Genomic DNA, 22,903 nt, shown 5'->3' with positions numbered 1-22,903 from the left:
TATATGAAGAAGTGGCATAAGGATTTATATGATGGAGAAGCCAAGGAGGATGCCTCCATTTTTGACTAGGACAATTGGGTTTCCCTGAGTTGGAGAACACAAAATAAAGTGCAGGTTTCTGGTAGTCATTAAGTAGCTGAAGGTTTATCAGGCAGGGTACACATCTACAGAGGTTGAAAAAAGTAGCTAGTGTGTGGGAGGGAACATTCTTCCAATACAAAGAATTTTTGGGAATATGCTTTGGTAATCAGAATGGACCACTTTACATAATGGGGGTAGGGTAGTGTCATGGAGACAGCATGGGTGCATGATTTTATGTCTGGGAATCTACTCAAGAATTTTTGCAAGAAAGTTTCATGTATCTTTTAAGAATTTTTTTTTTTTTTTTTTTTTTAGAATCAGTGCTGAGACTTAAGTCAACATGACTCCAAATCTATTTCAGGGGCCTAGATAGCACCAGGTCCATCTAGTCTTCTGTCACACTCAGGATAAGGTTTTTCTGGAAACTAATCAAAGGACTTCAGAAAAATCGAAGTTGACTAGTCTGGCTGGTGTCCTGAATTTAGTATATCTGAAAACCATTTAATAGTCAGTCAATGGCCACTAAATGGTTATGAACTTGAGATGTTTAATTGTCTATGAGAATTTCTGAAGAATGGCTTGGAAAGAAGGCAGGGAAGATAAAGACTAACAGCTTCAAATGGTCAAGAGAAATGTTTGGCATAAAATACATCATGGACTGAGGTTTGGAGGGGTATGATTTGAATGTTCCCAGTCTATGTTACCCATAGAGTCTAAAATCAGGTACCAAGCATTTTTTTGACACAAATATGGAAGAATGCCCCCAAAGTTGTGTGTTTAGACTAAACTTCATGACTCTTAAAATTTCACATCACATACTCCAAACTGAAACAGTCCAGGAATGTTGCTTAAGGGCACAATATTTTTTTACCCTACAAAGTGCATCAAATTCACATTTCATAATTTCATTAAATATGAACATTCTACCAAATCTGTCTCTGCATTCCAGTGAGATCATGTTTTCAGCAAGCAGTAGGTAGGCGGAAAGGCATTTGAATTCTTCTAAGTGGGCAACAGCAAGGTACGGGCTTTGCATGTGTCTCACAAGATAGTTTAACAATCAAGAAGTCAGTCTTTAGCTGATTGTAACACTGAGTTGGTGGAAAAAATTAACCACACATGAAAATGTCTTCCTGGCATATAACTACAGTATTAAATGACAGCTGGTGGGTATTAATTTCCCGGGAAAGGAGAACTGTTGCTAGAATCCATCAACAAATGGTCTTTAAATTTAAAGATAAAACATATGTTAAAGAGGGATTTAAGGAGGGGAATTAATAGGTTTTAAAACTTCTGAAATGTTCTCTAATTTTTATCTTCCACTGTCTGATGTTATGTTGCCAAGAAGCAAGGTCCTTGTTATCTATACACAGTTCTGTTTCTGATTAGTTTGTTGCTTCAGGGTTTATCTGTTTTCACTTTCTCTGATTGCCTGCTAAGTTGAGATTAAAGCTTGATGTGTCTCAAACTTCAGGCTGCCAGATAAGGTGATCAAAAGTGCACCTCTCATTACCTCTCACTTTAGGCATCTTTCTAGTTCACAGACACCACCACTCTTCCAGTGCCTGATCTTCCAATAATAATAGCATTTACCATTCTGTACACCCTGCCGTGCTAGAGCTGTGCTAAATTCTCTTCAACCACTATCTTGCCTAACCTTCACAACAGTCTCGTGAGATGGGGACAATTTTCCTCATTTAGAGACAGGAAATTTGAAGTTCGGAGAGCGTAAGTTGCTTCCCCCAGGTCCCAGAGTAAGTAAATCAAAATGATGAGAAAGCAATTCTGTATGACAACAGAGCCCATGCTTTGAAAGACTACAATACACACTCCCCTCCATGAGTTCATCTCCTGCTCTTGAGCCCGCTCCACATGCATTTTTATCTGAGGACATCGCTGAATATTAGAAAGTGTTTCTTCATATGGAATCAAATCTTGCTTCCTGTACTCTTTCTAATCTTGGCAACCACATAGGAAAACTCTGTATTACGATAGTGTTTCAAGTTTTTGAAGCCTGTGAGCATCTATGCCTTAAACCTTTGTCCCCCAGTCACCCAGCTCTTTCTAAGCCTCCAGCCCTTTTGTGTGAAATACCTGTACACACCACCTCTTGCAACCAGAGTATGACCAGCGTAAGGAAGGTGGCACGAAGATATTTGCTTTCTGAAAATCTTGGAAAAGGTAAGAAGTTGTGCCATTAAGGGAATGGAAAATCAAGTCCCTCCCCACCCCCCATGCTACCTCTTACATTACACATACACACAGGAATGGTGCCAGTTCGATCACCTTGGGATCTGCAAGCAGTATGGCTCTGAGCAAGGAATGCCTTTCACCAGGCTCTTGTCCTTGTTTGGGTTCCAACATGTGTGTGCTGTTCTGACAGTGAGGTGCCTGGAATTGATGTGACCCAGCCAACACAGAGTAGCGATGACAAATGATTCTCCATTTGTTCTACTTCTGTGGACACATCTTACAATGGGTTGGCAGATTAGGTAGCGTGTGCTCCTGTTGAGTCATATCAAATTCTCATGAACTAAGTGGCTTGTAGATCAAATGTGTGTTTTAAATACAGATGCAATGTTATTATGGAAAAGGATTGCCTTACTTTTAAATTTTTTTCTTTTTCCCCCCCAAATTTTGGATTCTCAGAAAGTTATGTACATGTTACTTCTTATATCTCAGTTAATAAAGCCATTTAGAGTTCCCTTGATTTCTGAATAAGGACCATGAATCTCATCTGTTCTCTCTATTCATATCCATGTCACCACAGACTACATGTTCCCTTCTCCTGGAATTGTCACTCTCAGAATGAATGATGTTGTCTTATTTGCACAGCAACATACAGGACAGTTGCTTTACCTCTCTCATCTGTAATTTTGTCATCCACAAATGCACAGAGCAAACATCCTCACAGAGCTTAGCAGCCAGTGTCTGTGACAGTCCAGACATTTTCCTGATGAATGCTATTTTTAATTTTTATCAAATCTTGGATCAACAGTATACCAGAACTGAGAGGAAGGATACTGATGTAAGTGCTTATAAATGAAAACTAACTTCCAGAAATGCCCCCTTCTTCCTAAACCTATTCTGTGGTGTGAGTATGGGGGGGGGGATGAGTAGGGGTGGGAGAGGAGAGGGGAGGCCCCAAGTCCTCGGCAATCAGAATGACACTCCACCAAATAAGCTTTAGACAATTACTTCTTACCAGAAGAGCACAGAACCACTTTGTAAGCACACATTCAAGGTCTCCAACTCTGAAATTTTGCTTCACTAGGTCCAGTTCCCTTGGAGATCCTGGAATGATTTTCCAGGTGAGAACTCTATAATGTGCTTTAAGAATATTTTATATCATGATTCAGGACACAAAACTGAGCTGAGGAAGATATTTTTTGGCTCAAATATCCATTTATTTATCAAGAGGCTATATACTGAAAGAATTAATATGTTAAACCAAAAGAAGAATTATTCCAGTGATAATTTCTATATTATTACAAAATTTCACTTGCATATTCACTCAGCACTCGTTTTCAGAAGACATCCTGTGGTTACTGTGGGTGAGCTACAGATGTCTGCAGTGTGGAACAACACTTAATTGGGAATTTACATGATTGACTAAGGACACTTCTAAAGAAGCAAACTTTTAAGTAGCACATTTTTTTGGAAGTGGCTTTATAAAACATGTTACATACATTATAAATGGATAATGGATAATGTATTACATACTAATTAATTTATATACATTTGCCATAATTTATTCACAATTATTCACTATTTATTTGGTAGTGCATTAATTGCCTGTCTCTTTCCTAAACTGTAAAGCAGAGTCCATGTCAGTCTTGCTGACTGTTGAATTCCCAGTACCCAATATTGCGCAGCCCTCCCAATAAGTAGTCAATTACTAGCTGCCTAGATTAACGAATTATCTAGGATTCTATTGGTTGATCTGGAAATTTGCATTTCTTGCATTTTCCATTGTTGATAACAAAACAGCAGTCCCCATCTGGTAAGTTTGGTGTAAGGAGATTTGGGGCCAAGACAGTTCCAGGGTCACTCTTTCTTGCCACCATCCTTGTGTATTAAGATCACACATCTACATAAGTGTAATGGTGACAATGATACCTTCCATCAGAGTTCATAAACTGTAGGCCCATTAACCATTCCAATTAGTAGTCATGTTTAATTTGCTCTGCAAGTGTTGAACTGTAGAGAATTTTACATTTAAAAGGCTATTTGGCAACATGTAGAAGTGGATACATTTCACATATACATCAGGATTTCTAGATTATCCTGAAAAGTTTTAAGGTTTAGAGACATGGTGCCCACTTCCTACTTGTCAGCAATTGGTTAAAAAGGAAGAGCCTCTTTGGGTGGGGATAAATTCACTCATTTCCAAGTCTCTCTCTCTCTCTCTTTCATATAACTGTCCGGATGTCAAGCAGCAGTTGCATTTTGGCATCTTACACCCAATACTCATTTTCATTACTAGACCAACCCCCAACCCAGTCAGTTGAGCTTGATTATATTTAAATAGCACTTTGGTATTTTCAAAGCACTTGACTGAGGTATAGATTGAGCCATGCATAGATTAAAGAACTGAAATTTCTTTTTCCTTTATTTCCTAATCACCAATCCTGTTTAAATAATCTTACCTCAAATTCTGAATGTTTTTCTTTTATCCATGCCTTCCTTAATTTATATATTAAGGCTTTATATGTAGGAAACACTCCCTCAGCTAGGAGTCTTTTTCAATAATCCAGATAACAAATGATGGTGGCTTCACTCAAGGTGGTGGTAATAATAGTGATGATCAGTGGGTATATTATGGATAGACAGGATTTTGATGGCAGGATCGACAAGATTTGCTGATAGAGCATATAAAGATTATTAAGCAAAGAAAGAGTAAAGATGGCTATGGACTCTCTGGCTTGAGCAACTACAAAAGCAATTGGTAAACTTTTTCTGTAAAGGACCAGATGGTAAATACGTTTAGCTTTGCAGACCCTGTGGTCCGTGCTGCCACTGTAACACAGAAACAGCTATAGATAACATATAAGTAGGCAATGGGATAGATCTGGTGACCCCTGAACCAGAAGAAAAAGAGTAATGTCATCCACTGATGGGAGGAAGACTGTAGGAGTAGCTGGTTAGAGGGTAGGGAGTGGCGGTAGGGTTGTGAATACTGGAACTCAATTTTGGACTTGTTAAGTAGAGGTTTAAAGTGGATAGGTGGATAAATCAGTCTGGAATTCAGTGGAGAGGTCTATAGATATAATTTGGAAGAGTACCACCAGCTTATAAATAGTATTTCAATGTGTGAGACTGGATGTGGTTACCTAGGCAGTGAATTGATGAAACAGAAGAGAGAGAGAGGGAGAGAGAGAGACAGACAGAGAGAGAGACAGACAGAGACATGGCTTCAGCCCTGGGAACCCTCCAGCATGCACAGGTTAGGGAGATGAGGAAGAATCAGCAAACATATGGAGGAAAACAAGGCAACAGCCAGAGAAAAACAAGGCAAGGGTGGGGTCATGAAACCAGGGGGTGGAAGTGGGTCCAGGAGGAGCAAGTGGTCAGGCATTCTAAAAGCTGCTGATAGAACAAATAACATGGTGACCAGGAAATGACCATTTATGATATTGATGTGAGCAATTTGGGTAGAGTGGAGGTAGAGGGGGGAACCTGCCTGGGGTGGGCTCAAGAGTAGAAGAAGAAAAACGGAAAATTCTCTGTTAAGACAACACTCAAATTTCATTGTAAAAGGAAGAAGAGGAATGGTGCATTGGAAGATGAAGATGAAAAGGGGTCAAGAGAAGTCCTTTTGTGTTTGTTTTTAAGGATTTTATGCTGCTGGCAATGATCCAGTTCAGAATACCTCTAAAAAAAGTATACTTTTACATCTTTTTTTTATAGAAATTTACCTTTCCCACCTACATAAAAGGTAGCACTCATCTTACCTGAGGAAACTCTTCACTATTTTCATTTAAACATTTAAAAAATGCTTAGGACCCCACGTTGATACTTTGTGGTATAATGTGGTCCCATATTTATGGTCATTTTTGAGGCTTGAGGGAATTTTTTTTAAATCAAGTTCCTTAACTGGTTCTTTTTAAAAGTATAATTGGTTTAATATCATTTAATTAATCTAATTAGTGTCCCCAATTTCCCATGGGAAATCCTTTTCTCTTCCTGTGCCGCACCCCACCCCCTCCAGTCTTACCAAGGCCCATTCTTCCCTCCTGTCTGGTTTAACACAGGGTCATATATTCAGCTCTCAGTTTCCTTTATTGGCACTTCACAAGCATTTCCACCGAAAGGGAATAAACCCCAATTTCAAAACAAAACCACAACCATGCCCATGAAGTGTTTTTTAAAAGCTTCTGGCAGCCCTCAGGGAAAATAATTTTGTCATCACTTAATATCTTTTTAATGGCTCTTTCTCACTTCTATAAGTCAGCACTTCTTTCCCAATCTAACCCAGAAAAAGAACAAAGAGCCCCAGCTGAGTTATTTTTAAAAGCCAAAAACTTGTCTATCTAAACTGCCTTTACTTTTTATCTAAATATATAAGAAATGACCACATGTCAGTCCAAGAAAATAAGTGTCTATACGACATGCCATACTGTTTCCAATGTCATTGCTATCAGAGTATCCATGACAATAACCAATTTAGAAATGTGTTTTCAAAAACTCAGTGTGATAATTTTATTTTTTAGTATTTTATGTCTTTGAAGATGGTTTCCATGTGCAGAACAGATTTTTTAAGAGGTCATTTTCAAATTTAATATTTCTTGTTCTCCTCTAATTTAGCTTCATTTTCATATATTTTTGTTCTATTCCGAAATCTAGCAAGTTTTGGCATCACATTTGTTTAATGTTTGTTACTACTTACAAATCTAATTAATTTAAATTTTAAGCTGCATTTATAGATTTAACATATTTGACCTTTAGTACTTCAACTGGCTTATTGAAAATAATTTCCATATATTTAAATGTCTTAAAAGCCTAAGCAACACAGTGACTCTTAAGTTCTAAATTTTGCAATACTGTTTAAAAATTGTAACAAGATTTTCTTAAAATTTTTAACTTAAAACCACAAATATAAATAATTATTGATATATTTTATGTTGAAATTACAAGGCTAACATATTGCTTTAATAACCTGTTGCCATATTCTCTGAACCACTATAAATATTAATAACATCAAATATGTACAGGTTCGTTACCTAGAAATATTTATCCTTTTTAACATCTTATATTTAATTCTTTCAAACACGTCTACCTTTAATTCTTATGTTTGGAATTAAAAGATGTTACCCACTTGAAAAAAAACAGTATGTCACATCAAACAATGTTGGGGATATATTCTCAAGTAATTTTCAGGGTTGCCTTTCAGTTGGTCTACATTTCTTATTGTCCGGAGATAGTGACTGGGGTTTAAGAAGGCAGTTTCGGATGTCCCGGTGCCCACTGTGTTGTGGGTAACAAAACTTAAGGAAATGGCTGATAAAACAACCTCATCTTTGGGCTGGATCATATCACTCTCTAATTCTTCAATTTATGGAAGTCAGTGATTTTCTCCCATGCTGAGACATTCTTTGACTCAATTTTGTATTTCTTTGGCTTAACCTCTGAAGACCTCTGGATTTGAGGTCTTTTCATTCTTTTCATATGCCTCCTATCTCTTGGAGCCACACTCTTCTAGCTATTGAAATGACATCAGTTTGAATTCTGGATGCTTCTCATGGCTTAATCAGACTATGTGGTTTCCACAGACAAGGTGCTTAAATTTGTTGATAAGCAGAGTAGTTCATGGTAAACATTTTAGTCCAGAGCTAAATCAATCAGTTTACAAGCTGACCAACTAAATGGCTCGTAACAGCAAAGAATGGAAGAAAATCCTGTGGAGCAATAGGGCACATATATAGGCTTCTGTGCGCTCTGACACCGTTTTAAGCCATCTTCATTTTGTGAGTTATCTAATCATAATATCTAACTTCTACTAGCTCCTGTAAATGTTTTTTTGTCTCCATGCATCATTTTCTTAATTTTTGCCTAATTTTTAGAAGGCATGATATTTTAAGTGTTCACAACTCAGTTATCTGTGAAAGTATTTTATCCATTTAGAGGGACAAGAACTAGAAATACAGAATTTGAGGCTAGCTGCATAAAAGCTGAGTAAATATAAGGTGTTTAGCTTTTCTAACAAATGATCATAATATGTTGCATATTTGCTAGTCATTCCATAGAATGTTAAGTAAGTACACACCTGTGACCTTTTTTCTTTTGCTGTATTTGTAGGGTATGATACTAAACTTATTTCAAATAAATATCACAGGTGTTCAGCAAAATTCAGCAGATAGACTATCCACTAAGCATCTAGAAATGTATATATTAGTCAAATGCTTAGGTGATTACAACTTCATTCCCTAAATTTGTATAAGTTGTTAGAATTCTTTCACATGGTTAAACTGGCAACATTCATCACAATTTAGAGCTTCTGGATAAGAAAGAAGCTATCCTTATTTGCTGTTTTCAACCCTGAAAGACCTCTCATCATATTAATAGATTTAAATACCACTGTGGATTAAAGGGATACATCACTCACCCATATTCTCCTGGGAGTTGTAACCAGTGGAGAAAGACGGAGACAGCAAATACGGTAGATATGCAATTCCTAAATTTCAGAGCAGGATCTTCCCCTCTTTACAGGATGGGTGTGAGTCCTGCCTGGGGACAAACAGGCAAGAAAGAGCACAGGACTTTCTGACTTCTTCTGCAGTAGGCATCAGAGAGACAGTTGGTATGTCTCCCATGGGAAGGCAAAATGATCCCACTCTCTGTGTGGGACCTGGCCAGTGCTGCCAGGGTCTCCAGCATCTTCCTTCAGGGACAGGCAGAAATCCCTCCCATCAGTTTCCTAAAAGAAAACATGAAGAGATGAAAAAAAGTGGTCATCTCTCCTCCCTCACAACTATCATCTCAAAAATTTTAATTATGGTATCTCTACATAGAAACACCTAAAAACGTAGGCAACGGTAATGCTAAATACATGGTCTTCCTATCAAAATCCTTTATAATAATTTTAAAATGGTGCTCATGTAAGATATTTTTCAGGCATGAACTCTTTGGTTTATCTCTTTGACATACACATTTTAAGTATATGAGTAAGCATATAGAATTATATATGCTAAGTTACCTTAAATTTGTTAACTGCCTTAAATATTTTAAATTATTTTGTGAAGAATCTAGGTTTCCTCTTTCTGTGGTATGGAAAAGGCTAGAACTGAACAAGTCATAGGTCAATATAACAGATCTTCCTGATTCTGATGCTGGAGTTACTCAGGGATACTAAATCATGAAATGCTGAAGAGGAAAGGGACCTTAGAGATGAGTTAACTGGGAGACAGAATAATTGACATGTCCTCAGTCAGAGATGATCTTAGCAGTAGGCTTAGGGTTAGAATACAGGATATTTACTTTCTTTTTCAGTATTATTTGTGCCATGCAGTGCTGATATTTCAGAACAAGACTATAAGAAAGACTGTTTTTAGAAAGATTATATAAAAACACAGAAAAGCCGTGTTTTTAGCAGTTACTGTTCTGAGTGCACACCACTTCAATATGTTAATAATATTTAGATGTATTTTTTTTCCAAAGTGACTACAATTAGCTCAGAGACATAATTTGTTGATGCTATTCCGTCTAAAATTCATTTGTGATCTAATGGTAATATTTTGCATTTTGGTGAACTGAAATCCATATTTTGTAAATCCATATTTCATTAAAAATATCAGAAGAATAAATACTAGATGAATCCATTATTAGCCAAACAAAATGCTTTTAAAAGTTAATTTCAGTTCTAGAATACTATGATTTTCATTGCAAATTTAGTTTGGTTCACTGATATTTCTGCACAGAATTTTTACAAACAAAAGGAGAGGTTTGAAGTAATAATTCATAAAACATATCAAATGATTATTTTACAGAGCTAAGTGTGAAAGAATAATACAAAGTATTTTTTATAACTGTAAAAAAGCATGATATCAATTCAAAGGAGAAGACAAGTATATAAAGAGAGACTAACTTTTAAAATATTATAGAATGAGTATTTTCCATTTATATACTACATTTAACACTGATTACTTACTTATTAAAAGGGTATTATGTAATGTTTTGCCACATTTAATTAATCCACAAAATGGGCAGATTATATTATGGATAATTAAGGAAAGTGTATTTTATTATAGCTTTTTGAATGATCTTTCTTTTTACACAGACAGTGGAGATATGACCACTGTCACCATAGAATGACTCCAGATCCTTTCTTGATAATTCTGATTTCATGTAATTTTGTGAGTGAATTTATTTTAATGTAATTCTAGATAGATTTATGTAAGATGACTTTGTTTTTCTAATTTAAGACAACTTCTAAGTGGCTAACAAATCTTTTTTCAGGGTGGGTGCCATGGCCTTCTAGGGTAAAAATGTCTCCGAAGGGTTCATCAATTTTTTTTCCTATTTTATTTCAAAGTCACTAAATTAATTTCCTTTCACTTAAATACACTGTTACATTAAGTAAATCTATGTTTCTAGCTCATAACAATTAAAAGTTCTAATATTATTATTACTATCAAATATTCAAATGATATAAAATATCATTTATATCATATTATAATTTAATATAGTTTGACACTTAAAAGTTGGAATAAATGCAAATCAAAACCACAGTGAGACATAATCTCACACCTGTTAGAATGACTATTGTCTAAAAGTCAAGAAATAACAAGTGTTGGTGAGGATGTAGGGAAAAGAGAACCTTGGGCACTGTTGGTGGGAATGCAAATTGGTGCAGCCACTATGGAAAACAGTATAGAGTGTCCTCAAAAAATTAAAATAGAACTACCATATGATATAGCAATTCCACTTCTGGGTATTAGTCTGGAAACTAAAATACTAACTCAAAAAGATACCTTCACCCCCATGTTCATAACAGCACTATTTACAATAGCCAAGATATGGAAGCAGCCTAATTGTCCGTCAACAAATAAGTAGATAAATGGAATATTATTCAGCCATAATAAACAAGGAAATCTTGCCATTTGTGACAACATGCATGGAACTTAAGGGCATTATGGTAAGTGAAATAAGTCAGAAAGAGACAAATAACTTATGATCTCATATATATGTGGAATCTAAAAACAACAACAACAAAAACAATACTGAACTCAGAGATCTAGAGAGCAGATAGGTGGCTGCCAGAGGTTGGGGGGTGGGGTGTGTGAAATATGTGAAGGTGGTTGAAAGGTACAGACTCTCAGTTATAAAATAAATCCTGAGGATGTAATATACAGCATGGTGACTATAGTTAATAATACTGTATTGTACATTTGAGTGCTGCTAAGAGAATACATCTTAAAAGTTCTCTTCACAAGAAAAGAAATTTGTAACTGTGTGTGGTGACGGATGTTAACTAGACTTATTGTGGTGATCATTTCACAATATATATGTACATAAAAATCATTAAGTTGTACACCTGAAACTAATAATGTTATATATCAATTATATCTCAATAAAAAAGTTGGACTATGAGACATTGTTAATTTTGGTACATTGATTTGAATAAATTTGATCTCATTAATTTTTAAGATATATCAATAGCATGGCTCCTTTTTGCTGTGAATAAACTCCAGGGAAATCAACTGACTTTGGTGGATTCAAACTTCAGTGGTCAGTATGAGGTATCTCCAAGTTACATCTGGATACGATATTTTTGTTAATCTATCCTTTACCAAAATTTATGTCTGGATTTTGGGTCTAGATGGCCCTGTAAAAACAATAAAGATTTTTGAGGAATAACAATATTGCACTGTAGAACTTTGAATAACAATGGTCTAAATTTGCTTTCTTCTAGTCAGGAAGCAGAGTTGAAAGAACTTTAGGAAATAGTAGTGCCATTTCTTTTCTCTTTTTGTTTGTTACTAGCAAACCCAGTAAAGCTGAAGGTCTTTTTCACTTTCACAGGTCTGGGATGAAAATCTTGCAAAATCTGCAGAGGCTTGGGCAGCTACTTGCATTTGGGACCATGGGCCTTCTTACTTATTGAGATTTTTGGGTCAAAATCTATCTGTACGAACTGGAAGGTAGGAAGTAGTTTCACTGATACTGTTTATCCATGCAACTTTATTGCTTATGGAATCCAAGGGTTAGTGACACCAATTTCAAGTAATATCTACAAGAGGGCTCACTATGTGTCAGGCACTGATGCTTGGCCTATGACTGTTTTAGATGTCTTCAAGGATTATTTAATTTTTTAAAAGGGCCTAGTAAAACCAGTTTTCCCTTTCACCCTTGGAACGCCCTCCTTTAGCCTGTATTCTACCCTTATCTCACAGAATCTTTGAAAGGATCAGGCTGTATCCTGTATCCTATTTCTTCTACTTCAGAAAAATCCCTTGATGGTGGCAGAAGCCATTATTGTGTATGCAACCTTCCCATGTTTGCATATACCTGTATCTGTGTGTGTTGTACAAATTCAATATATTTACACATATATGTATATATAAATAGGCACACGTATGTATATGCAAGTATATGCAACAATGGATAAAGCTGTTCCCAGTAATAGGATAATTTTTCTACCACTGTGGAATGTCATCATCCAATATTCCAAAGACTCATTCTCTTCCACATAGGGGAGGAAAATCAGGTGGTAAAACAAGATAAAGATGATAATTCCTGAAAGATTTGCATTTCTCTTTTTGAAACAACCAGACACATACTTAGACAAACACAGGATCACTTGCTCCAGTCCTGGGCATTTTCATGCTTGGCTCTACTTGGAGGAATAGAGGATTCTACTAGGTGATGATGGTAATTGTGAGGGGTGGGTATGTTCTTGATTTACCATGAATAATCTGCAAAAGGACCAATTAACTTATAATTTAACGTGAGTCCACTATATATTGCCACTACTGTACTCTAAGTTTTCATTGTGTTTCTTGATATCTAGATATCGCTCTATTCTCCAGTTGGTCAAGCCATGGTATGATGAAGTGAAAGATTATGCTTTTCCGTATCCCCAGGATTGCAATCCCAGATGTCCTATGAGATGTTTTGGCCCCATGTGCACACATTATACACAGGTTAATTTAATTGTTTTGTTCATTTTTGATTCATACTTTTAAAAAATGCTCTTACTATTTTGGTGAACATGAATTTTCTTAGCTCCAACTTCAATAACAGTATATCGATTTACTTTCTCAGATGGTTTGGGCCACTTCCAATCGAATAGGATGTGCAATTCATACTTGTCAAAACATGAATGTTTGGGGAGCTGTATGGCGCCGTGCAGTTTATTTGGTATGCAACTATGCCCCAAAGTAAGTATCCAGTTGGATTTTACTTCTTGGAATCTTTAATGATGTTAAATATCTTCAGTCTGATAGATACTTTTAACAGGTAAATAATATGAGTAAGACTTAACTAACAAGCACTAATCCTCAAATCTTCCATCTTCTTGTATATCTGAAAAGTTATAAGCTGAAAGGTTTCTTTTCACAAGGATTCTAGATTAAAATTGCAGGCAAGACTATTTGTGATTTGGAGAGTCACTAAATTCTCCTTACCATCTTTCTTTAGGCATGGTAATTATAAAATAAACATATGCTTTTAGGCTTTTGATAGCTATATAAAAGGCATCAGGAAAGGATCTTCTAGGGAATTTATCAACACCACAGTATTCTCATCAATCAGTACTAGAATGTTGGCTTAGCTTTTTCACTAGGAAAGCAAAACAAGCCCTTCTCCTTTCTTTTAAGAGTAAAATTACAATCACAGTTTACTTTTTCCATAGATGGTTAAGGAGGCATTCAGAATCAGAAGGGAAAATTTAAATGCTATGACTTCTTTTTAATGAAAGCTTTGCCATGATTTAAATTTCAGTACAAAAAATATTCAGTAATTTCTTCTTATGGCATACATAAAAAGGTATTGTGAAAATTGATCAAAGATTATAAAATAGGCTCATATTTATGAACATTCTTTATAATATGAGGATAAATAAGCATTTGTTAACATCTGATAAAATGCCTTTTTGATAACAATGACTCTTCGGATAAAATGTTCCAGTATTTATACATGAGTCTGTTCTCATTTGGAATAAATACTAAAATGTACAAAGGATTTATGACACTCCTGGTGTCTTCCAAAGTAAGTCCCAAACAAAGATTTTCTCCAGCTTTGCCAGTATGGGGAGGGAATGAGAAAATGTTTCACAAATAACTGCATTACTCATTTATATGGTAGTATGCCAGTGGCAGTGTTTTTGCAAAGTTAGAAAAATAGCAATTTTCCTGATGGTCCCCTCTCCACAGTTATTAGAATAGTAAGATTTGGAAAGTAAAATGTGGCTGCATTATGATAAGCATTAAAACTGCATTTGTTTGATATTTTCAGTTTTATACTGTATATTTTCCTATTAAGACTTTAACCCTTCTTTCTGACATAAATTGGCCAAGTAGTACTCAAATAGTGAGAGGTTTTTTTATAACATTCATTTAACTATTCTGTTTTTGGCCAATGATTGGAATTTTGTAATATTATTGATGAAATGTCTGATTATTTTGTAAGTCTAAGAGTTTAAGATATTGTGTTAGTATGCTATATTTGCTGTGATAGAGAACAATTCTTTTGAAACCTAGGCAATGAAGAAAGTTTTAAAATCCTGACTGATAGTTGACTATGTTTCTTCCAATCCCAATATGGACTTATCTCAAGTATAACTGTTTTTCAGGGGCAAAATAAAACAGAGAAGGAAAGGGGTTGGGGGGGGGAGACAGAGACAGAGACAGAGATAGAGAGAGAGAGAGAGAAATGAGAGAATGAGAATGAATTGAATTAGATGAAATAGAATAAAAATTAGAAGGAAAAATAATATGTTTATCAACTGACTGATCTACTACTGAATACAATTATCTTCCATTCGTATAAAAGTTTGTAATATAATATATAATAATTTTTATATAATAAAATTGTATTTCTAAGTTAACATTACCAAAAATATGTGCTGTGTAATTTCTAAAAGCTATGTAGAATAAGTTGAAAAATATGAAATTAAAATACCACAGGCTGGGTTCATATATTTTTATAGGTTTGGGTAAAGATATAGAGGGAAATAAGATTATGAAAATAGAGTGGGAGAGATTAGTATAAAGGAGTGAGCTGCACTCTTGAGGGATGGACCTCCTTGAATGTTCATAAGCAAACATGTAACATTACCAAAATTATGCTTGAGGAAGCTTCTCTGGAAGGCAGAGTGTAGAATAAGCTAGATAGAGGTGGGCAGCCTTGTAATCTCATCTCAACTTTTCCTTTACAGATATTTTATAGATAAAAATGTGACTTTTCAACTGACTGAATAAGGATATTTTCATGTCTGGTAGATGCACTGTATGAGTCACCTGCTTGGTCTTATTTAGGTCTCAAAGATGAGACCCACTTGTTTCATATTTTAGCCTTTACACTGTTGTCTTATCTTCAACCTTGACTTTTTACTATCTACAACCAAATTTTCTCCTGACCATTCAACTCCCTTCACATCACTGGCTGTATAGTACCGTAGTTACTAATCACCATGCTACTGAGAATACATTCATTGCCTCCTTCCTCACAGCTAAAAGCTTAATAACATAAGGCATTGTGGCTGTTTTTAACTATCCTAAATGGTGAATTGGGTGTATCACTATAATCATGGCCATAATTACAGATGAAGAAAAATATTGATAACACATAATGATTCAGTTAAATAGGTTCAGCATTATCAAAAAACTAATAGTATTACTAAAAATTATAACTATGAGTTTACATATGGGAAAATGTTTTGCAATCACCATTAATGGCTGCTTCTGTGAGCCATTATTCTCTTACTGAGTTTTCCGTTATCTCATTTTATGAATACTGAGAATCTAAACTATTTTTTCAACTTGAGGAAGAAATCCTTTGAACACTTAAAACCTATTTTTTATGCTTGTAACAACTTCTTGCTCATTTCACCGTTTCTAAGCATCCCAGAATTACATGTATATATCTTTATATATATAATGGACATGTATATATCTAGATCTGTATATAATTTACTATCTTTATAATAATATTAGCATGAGTTTTTAAGAAGTAAGTTTAAGTGGACACAGCCCATGTGCTCCAGAAGGCTGCTGCAGGAACGAGGCAGCTGTGGTGAGTGGATAGAGCATCAAGCCTGGTGTCGGATGACTAATAATGTCACCATGCATTGTAGTGCCTCACTTCTTATCTGTAAATTAACATAATATTAATTTAATCAGAAAGAAAACATTTTAAAAGTAAGATATACAGGACAAGTTACTGTAGAAATAAGAAATGGTTATAACTTTTAGTGCTTTTCTAAAACGACAGACTTCTAAAAATATCATCACATGTCAACACGTGATCTTGTGCTTAAGGACAATCAGATTTTAATGAATGGGCAAGTAGTACTAATGCTCTCTTCTTTTTTTTTCAAGGGGCAACTGGATTGGAGAAGCACCATATAAAGTAGGGGTACCATGTTCAGCTTGTCCTCCCAGTTACGGGGGGTCTTGTACTGACAATCTTTGTTTTGCAGGAGTAACGTCAAACTACCTATACTGGTTTAAATAAGCTTGTCTTTTCCTCCAGGAAATATAATGGTTTCTGGGAATCATAGGCATATATATATATTGAGTTTTGCACATATTATACATATTTTATCATAATCTTGTTTTCCTTTTATTATTCATTGTATAAATTCGTGTTTGTCTATTATGTCTGTTTAATCCTTGGAGGTAAACAAAGCATCCATTTCTGTTTTCTGACCTCTAAGCCTAAATTAAAATATTGTGTATGTAGTATTGACATAGTTGATGCATCCAATCCCAAAACTTGTTTTCCAAAGGAATTATGTTCTTAAGGAATAGAATATATATTTGGCCTATAATGTATGTGTGTGTATATACGCACACATAGATGATATAACACATAGATAATATGATTTTGTAGTTAACTTGAGGGAAATTTTTAAAAATCCTATTCTAAAATGTATGTGAGGTGGTGGGCTATCTTCAGCACCCACTTCTATAGTGCCCCAAAAGTGATAATTTGCAAAATAACACTTAGTAATATCTGGATATAATAATTTAATTAAGCAACCACAGATTTCATTCTGGAGATATTTTATCTTACTTGGGTTCACCAAAAGATACTCTTGACTTATATAAGGTTCAAATCATGCCTTTTGCTTAATCTCTTTTATTGAATCTTGTTTTGAGTGGTTACGATGGGCAAGGCACTCTGATAGTTATGTTCTGATCAAGCAAAGATTATGATATTATTCCTGACTTCAAGAAGCTCACAAAAATATTCAGGAAATAATGCCACCTAATTATATTGCTGTAAAATTATTATTTTTTTAACAGATTTATTTTCCATGTAATTTTGAGGAAGTGAGTGCAACAATGTTCACATGTTGAATAGGTGGAATAGGTGATAGGCCACACTGTGTAATATGTAAGGTTTCTGATTAGCATGAAAATGTAGCTATAGCGTCTGGAACTAAATGAGGCAGGGAAAAATTAACAACTGCCTAGGGATTACTGGGTGAGAGTAAATAGTTGTGGTTTTGGAAGGCAGAAAGCAAGACCTAAGTAAACTGAGAAGGTCCGAGAGAAATGAGCTTCAGGTATGAAAAGTCACAGGTAAGAAAAGTCGCAGAAATAGGGTTACTGCACACACACACACACACACCGGTGGAGAGCTTCTGAAGGGCATATACTGAAGGTCTAGTGTAACTTGAAGCCTTTCAGCAGGAGGTGAGGGATGTCAGAAAGAAACATTGTAGGTGTCAAGGATACCTCCAGCTCTCCATTGCTTTGCCCATCCTTACTTGGTGAGAATCAATCTAATCACCATGGTCCTTGAGCACCATGTGCAAGTTCCCATGTGCACATCACAGACAGTTATGATTTTGTTAAAGGGGCCTCTTCAGATGATTTTCTAAGGACTAATTACTAAATTTTATTCCCATATCTAAGTAGAAGAATAATTTTCAGTTCTCCATTAAGTTTGGTGGAAATCAAATCAAAGTCACTATGAAAATTTCACTCATGTGACTTTGAAAATGCTTATTTCCAAATCAGGGAATCACTTTCAGAGAGGAGAATTCAACACATGGGTCAAGACACTTAACACATTACATTTCAAGTGTGCATGCATTTGTGTGTGTGTGTGTGTGTGTATTTCAGGTTATGCAATGCTTCAACAGAATCACAGAATAAGTAAACACGGTTAGTTCCAGAGTACAAATAACAGAAGAAAACTGCTTGTTTAAAACTCCCTACACGTTTGCAATTTCTTAGGGTAGATGCGCTGAAAGGTGACAGGTAGATAATTAAATCCAATGGTGGAAACATCCACCATCTGAAGTTCAGGTTTACATGATGACAAACAATTGGCCTGATTCCTTTTACGAACTGAATCTGACCAAATGTTTTCATATCATACTACTTTGCTTTTGTGGGGACATACACTTTATTAAAACTAAACATTTTGGAGACTAAAATGAAAAATAGAAATAACAGTAAGAATCAGGCCCCAATTCAACTTTTAACTAACATATATATCGGCAGTTGAAGAGAAAGCTCATTAGCGCGATATTCATTTGATTTATCTAGAAAATATTTCCTTCCTTGAGTTTGCTAAACTAGTTCTACAGAAGTAGGAAAAGTACTATTAAACCAGAAAAGGTTACTATCAGTTCCAGTTCTGTTGCTGGTTTACTTGTGTAGCTTCGTTTCTCAAGTCTCAAAAAGTATAATGATATTTTGTCACGTGAAGGTAAGATTACCATAGTAACAGAAATGTATGAATATTAAAATTATCATTCATGTTGTGAGACTTTTATTTGAGATAAAATTATTTGAGCTCCCCTTTGGCAGAAATTCTGTCTTATCTTTGTATTTATACCAGCTTCTTATATAGTGGCTGTAATGTAATAAATGTTTACATGAATGGGTTTTTAGAAGTAACTAAAAAGTCCAGAATTGCAAGGATTTAGAGGAACCCCACCTTTCCACGTTTCATTAAGACAAAAATGTCTTAAATACAAAGCTTTGAGTGCATGAACAATCCAGATAAATCATCAAACATATCAGATTATGACTGTGGTTCACACACTCATAACTTGTACACAACAGTTCTTTCCAAATCACAACTAGAACTGTAAGTTTATTTATAACTTAACAACTCAGCTGAAAATATAACGGGTATATTTGTTATTCTATCTGTACTTTTTAAAGTTAGTAATATGAAGTGGCCATGTGAAATGTTTTATTTTCCAGGCTAAAGCAAATGAAAGTTTGCTAGTATCAACACAGAGTGTCATGTTTTTTCACAGCATGCAACAATGGTGCTAGGATAGCTATTTCTCACTGTAATTCCCAGAGCACAAAGGGTGTGGGTATAAGCTATTTCATAAGAGCAGCTTTAAATAGTCATTACTGAGGTTTTCATTTTAATAGGTTTCATTCAAAATAAATAGTAATTGGCATGCATGTTCTACAGCATTGGTTTTATCTTTGGTATAGATTTTTCATGTCATCCTTTATTCAGTAGAAAAGTAAAAAAATTTCTGTCTCGATATAGATTCTTTTGGCTTCCGTGTCATCAAAAGACTGGAAAAATTACAATTTTTGCTGTTAAACTGATGGATTTCTTTACAGAATTGTATCTGAGTTGTGTAGGCACACCCTTAATGTTGCTGGTTATGATGGATAAGCATGCTTTTAAGATGTGGCAGAAACAGTTTTTATTGTTATCATGCTTTTGTCTGTTCAGTAGTCTAAGCAGCATCACTTCTGTGGTCCATTAGGGCTTCCCTACCAAATTCAATTGGCAGTGCTGTGGTGTTCATTTGAAACCTTCATGGAAATATTCATTTGAAAGCTCCATGCAGCTTTAGCGAAGAGTTGACCAAACACTAGGGAAAGTTCAACTGATACAATTTACTCAGAATATTTGAACTGAAACAATATATCTTTTTCTCATTAATACATGCTTGTGTTAGATCGACTTATAACATCTACATAAGCAAATCTAAAACACACTTAGGCCAGTTACGTGTTTTGTGTTCATATCCTGCTTAACATAAGTTAAACAGATAATTTGAATGTGTCCAGGAAGGAAAAGTCATGGTTAACCTGGGGTCTGTGTTCTCCCCCGTGTATAACAGCATTCCCTATGTTCTGCAGTAGCACAGGACACAAATCTTGACATGGATGTAGGGAAGCCTTTTCCTGCAGAAGTGTTTAGGTAGAGTGAAATTAGATTTCTATCAATGTCTAATATTATCTTTGTTTTATATATATTTTTTGTATTGTTGTTATATGTGTAAGGGAAGACATATTTAAACGCATGCAGAATGATTTTTAAAAATTATGTCATGGTCTGACTTTGACTTATGAGAGGTCAATCAAAAACTTAGAAAGTTACACAGTTCACTGGTTAATGGTGCTGAAAATGCATAACAACCACCGTATGCTTGCTACAATTTTGAAGTTCCTTTGGAATTAAAGTTTTTATTAAGTGTGAACTATCAATATCTATTCTGGTGCTAAACATGTGGTGCTAAATGAATTGTTACTGTTAGGAGCTTAGGGACTCTTTTTATTCAGAGTTAAAAGTGTTATCCATTCAATTCCTGATTTAGAAATATTAATAAAGTCCTATTAAATTAATCTTAACCAAAATAAGCCAGTACACTCAATTTTTTAATCTAATAGCCCAACATTATTTAGGTGTTACAGAATGTAAATATATTTCTTAGAAGTTTTCAATTTTTTTTAAAGGCATTTTTTAGCACGGCGATGTAAAATTCAAGTAAAGGTTAGATTACACCTACACCAACCATGCTGCAGGCACCGGCGCCCTCTGGTGGTTAAAAGAACAAATTCTTGATGGCTACTTGGCCTGCAACAAAACCATTTCTTCCGTTCAATAAAAATTTAAGCTGAACAGTTTTAAATTCTTGGATACTCTCTAAATCCGAGAGCATTAAAAAGTGCTTGACTCTATTGACATAATTTTCTAGGAAGATAATAGAGATAATATATCTTGACATCCATTTTCCTAAATAATAATGTTTTTTTAAATGATATTCCAGATCTGAGGTGCTTATTAAAGTGTTCTTTTTGTGAAGTAGGTATTAATAAAATACATTTTTAATTTTGTTTACATCATAAATACAATAAGAGTTAAAATTATCAAACAGAATTATAGTGCATCTCACTTTCAGAAGTGATCATTTATTTTTATATATTAAAACAATTCCATATATCAAAGGATTATCTCTCCACTTTTATGTGTTGATCTATAATTTGATAATGTTCTTTGGTCATACTATTGAGCTAATGATAACATTTTATTATTCCATCCAAAGTCTTTCTAGACTTAAAAATGTACAGAAAAACTTAGAATTATATACCCTGTAACCAATGAAGGCAACATCTTTAGATAAACTTTCACTTGAGTTGTGCAACTGACTAAGTGTGATAATCTGTTTTGACAAAGATATTTCTTAAACTGCGTTAGCATAACCAAATGAAATATGCTTTGAAGCAGTTTTCCAAATTAGTATTTTCAAACATTTTAAAGCAATAGAACTCTTTGTATGATCTCAATCCTGCACAAAGCTCTAACATATAATATACATATAATGGACCTACTTATTTCCCAAACCCTCTTCTGTGCCTTGGAAGTTTCTTCTGAGAGCCCTAGGATTCCATTGAACCATTAGAAAAACATTGATCTAAATCATCCAGTTCTCCCCATTTTCTCTAAAATAATCAGCTAATTAAAGACACAAAAAATTGAGACTCAGTGTTTTGCAATGGTTATCTTAAATACCCACTTCACTTTGCACATGTTAGAAGCCAAACTGATGGAGCTTCAAATACTGACTTTAAGTGGTGCTTGGTTATAGATTACAGCATCTTGTGTTTTGTTATTTGACAAACAGAATTTTGGTACCATAATAATTTGAGAATTAGAGATAATTCTGATGCACGTATGAAAATAAAGTGTTTAAAAATAGCTAAATGTTTCAAATATGTACATAATCCTAAAATATATTGTATCATTTTAGATTTTTTAAAGATTAATTTGATATTTTTTATTCATTACCTAATACTGTGGCAGTAAAAGGTGCCTTTGATATTGTGATATAATGTCATGAATGTGTGCATTTATAAAACCTGTGTAAACATCTACCTTTATAAAGCATAACAAGTGTAGCTTTTTGAGCTCTGCTGTATTTTTCTTTCAATAAAATATTATAATTAATTGTTTTGTTTTTAGGGTTTTAATTAATAACAATTAATCTAATTGTTTTCTTGCTTTCAGTAGTTTTACAATAGAATTAGAAGTAGATGGCATGATAGTTTTGACAAGGAATGGACTACTTTTCTAAAGCAGAAATGATTATATCTTTGAGCATCACTGAAATACATCAGATCTTCTGTTTTTCTTTTTTTCCATTTCTTTTTTTCCTTCCCTGCCTCTTTCCTTCCTTCTTCCATTTTTTTTTTCTATTTAATTCAAAAAATATTTTGAGGTACCAATATAAAACACGGTTCCATGGAAAAAGAGGAAAAGAACATTATATCAAGAAGTTCTGGCTGAGGAAAACTGCAGCAGTTGAACATAAAAATTTTCATGCTTCCCCATATTAAGGGCAAGAAGAGAAACCTTAGGCATTCCTGGGGGAGAAGCACCACCT

At 34.7% G+C, this 22,903-nt stretch overlaps 1 protein-coding gene across 2 annotated transcripts in view; it reads left to right on the top strand.

Moving 5' to 3' along the window:
* Window positions 1-22,690, top strand: part of PI15 (peptidase inhibitor 15) — a 31,043-nt gene extending 8,353 nt beyond the window's left edge. For both annotated transcript variants that reach the window (XM_022595382.2, XM_089899032.1), the window contains 4 exons: window positions 12,103-12,221; window positions 13,091-13,223; window positions 13,345-13,460; window positions 16,620-22,690. In XM_022595382.2, coding sequence (XP_022451090.1) covers window positions 12,103-12,221; window positions 13,091-13,223; window positions 13,345-13,460; window positions 16,620-16,755 — 504 coding nt within the window. In that variant the 3' untranslated portion in view covers window positions 16,756-22,690. The remainder of the gene's footprint in view (window positions 1-12,102; window positions 12,222-13,090; window positions 13,224-13,344; window positions 13,461-16,619) is intronic.
* Window positions 22,691-22,903: the final 213 nt, after the last annotated feature.

This window comes from Delphinapterus leucas, chromosome 17 (genome assembly GCF_059928025.1).
Source record: "Delphinapterus leucas isolate spDelLeu-1000000601 "Yukka" chromosome 17, BTC_Dleu_Yukka2, whole genome shotgun sequence".
NCBI classification, from domain to species: domain Eukaryota; kingdom Metazoa; phylum Chordata; class Mammalia; order Artiodactyla; family Monodontidae; genus Delphinapterus; species Delphinapterus leucas.
The sequence above is the reverse complement of the archived record's forward strand: the minus strand, read 5'-3'. Positions and strand labels throughout refer to the sequence as shown.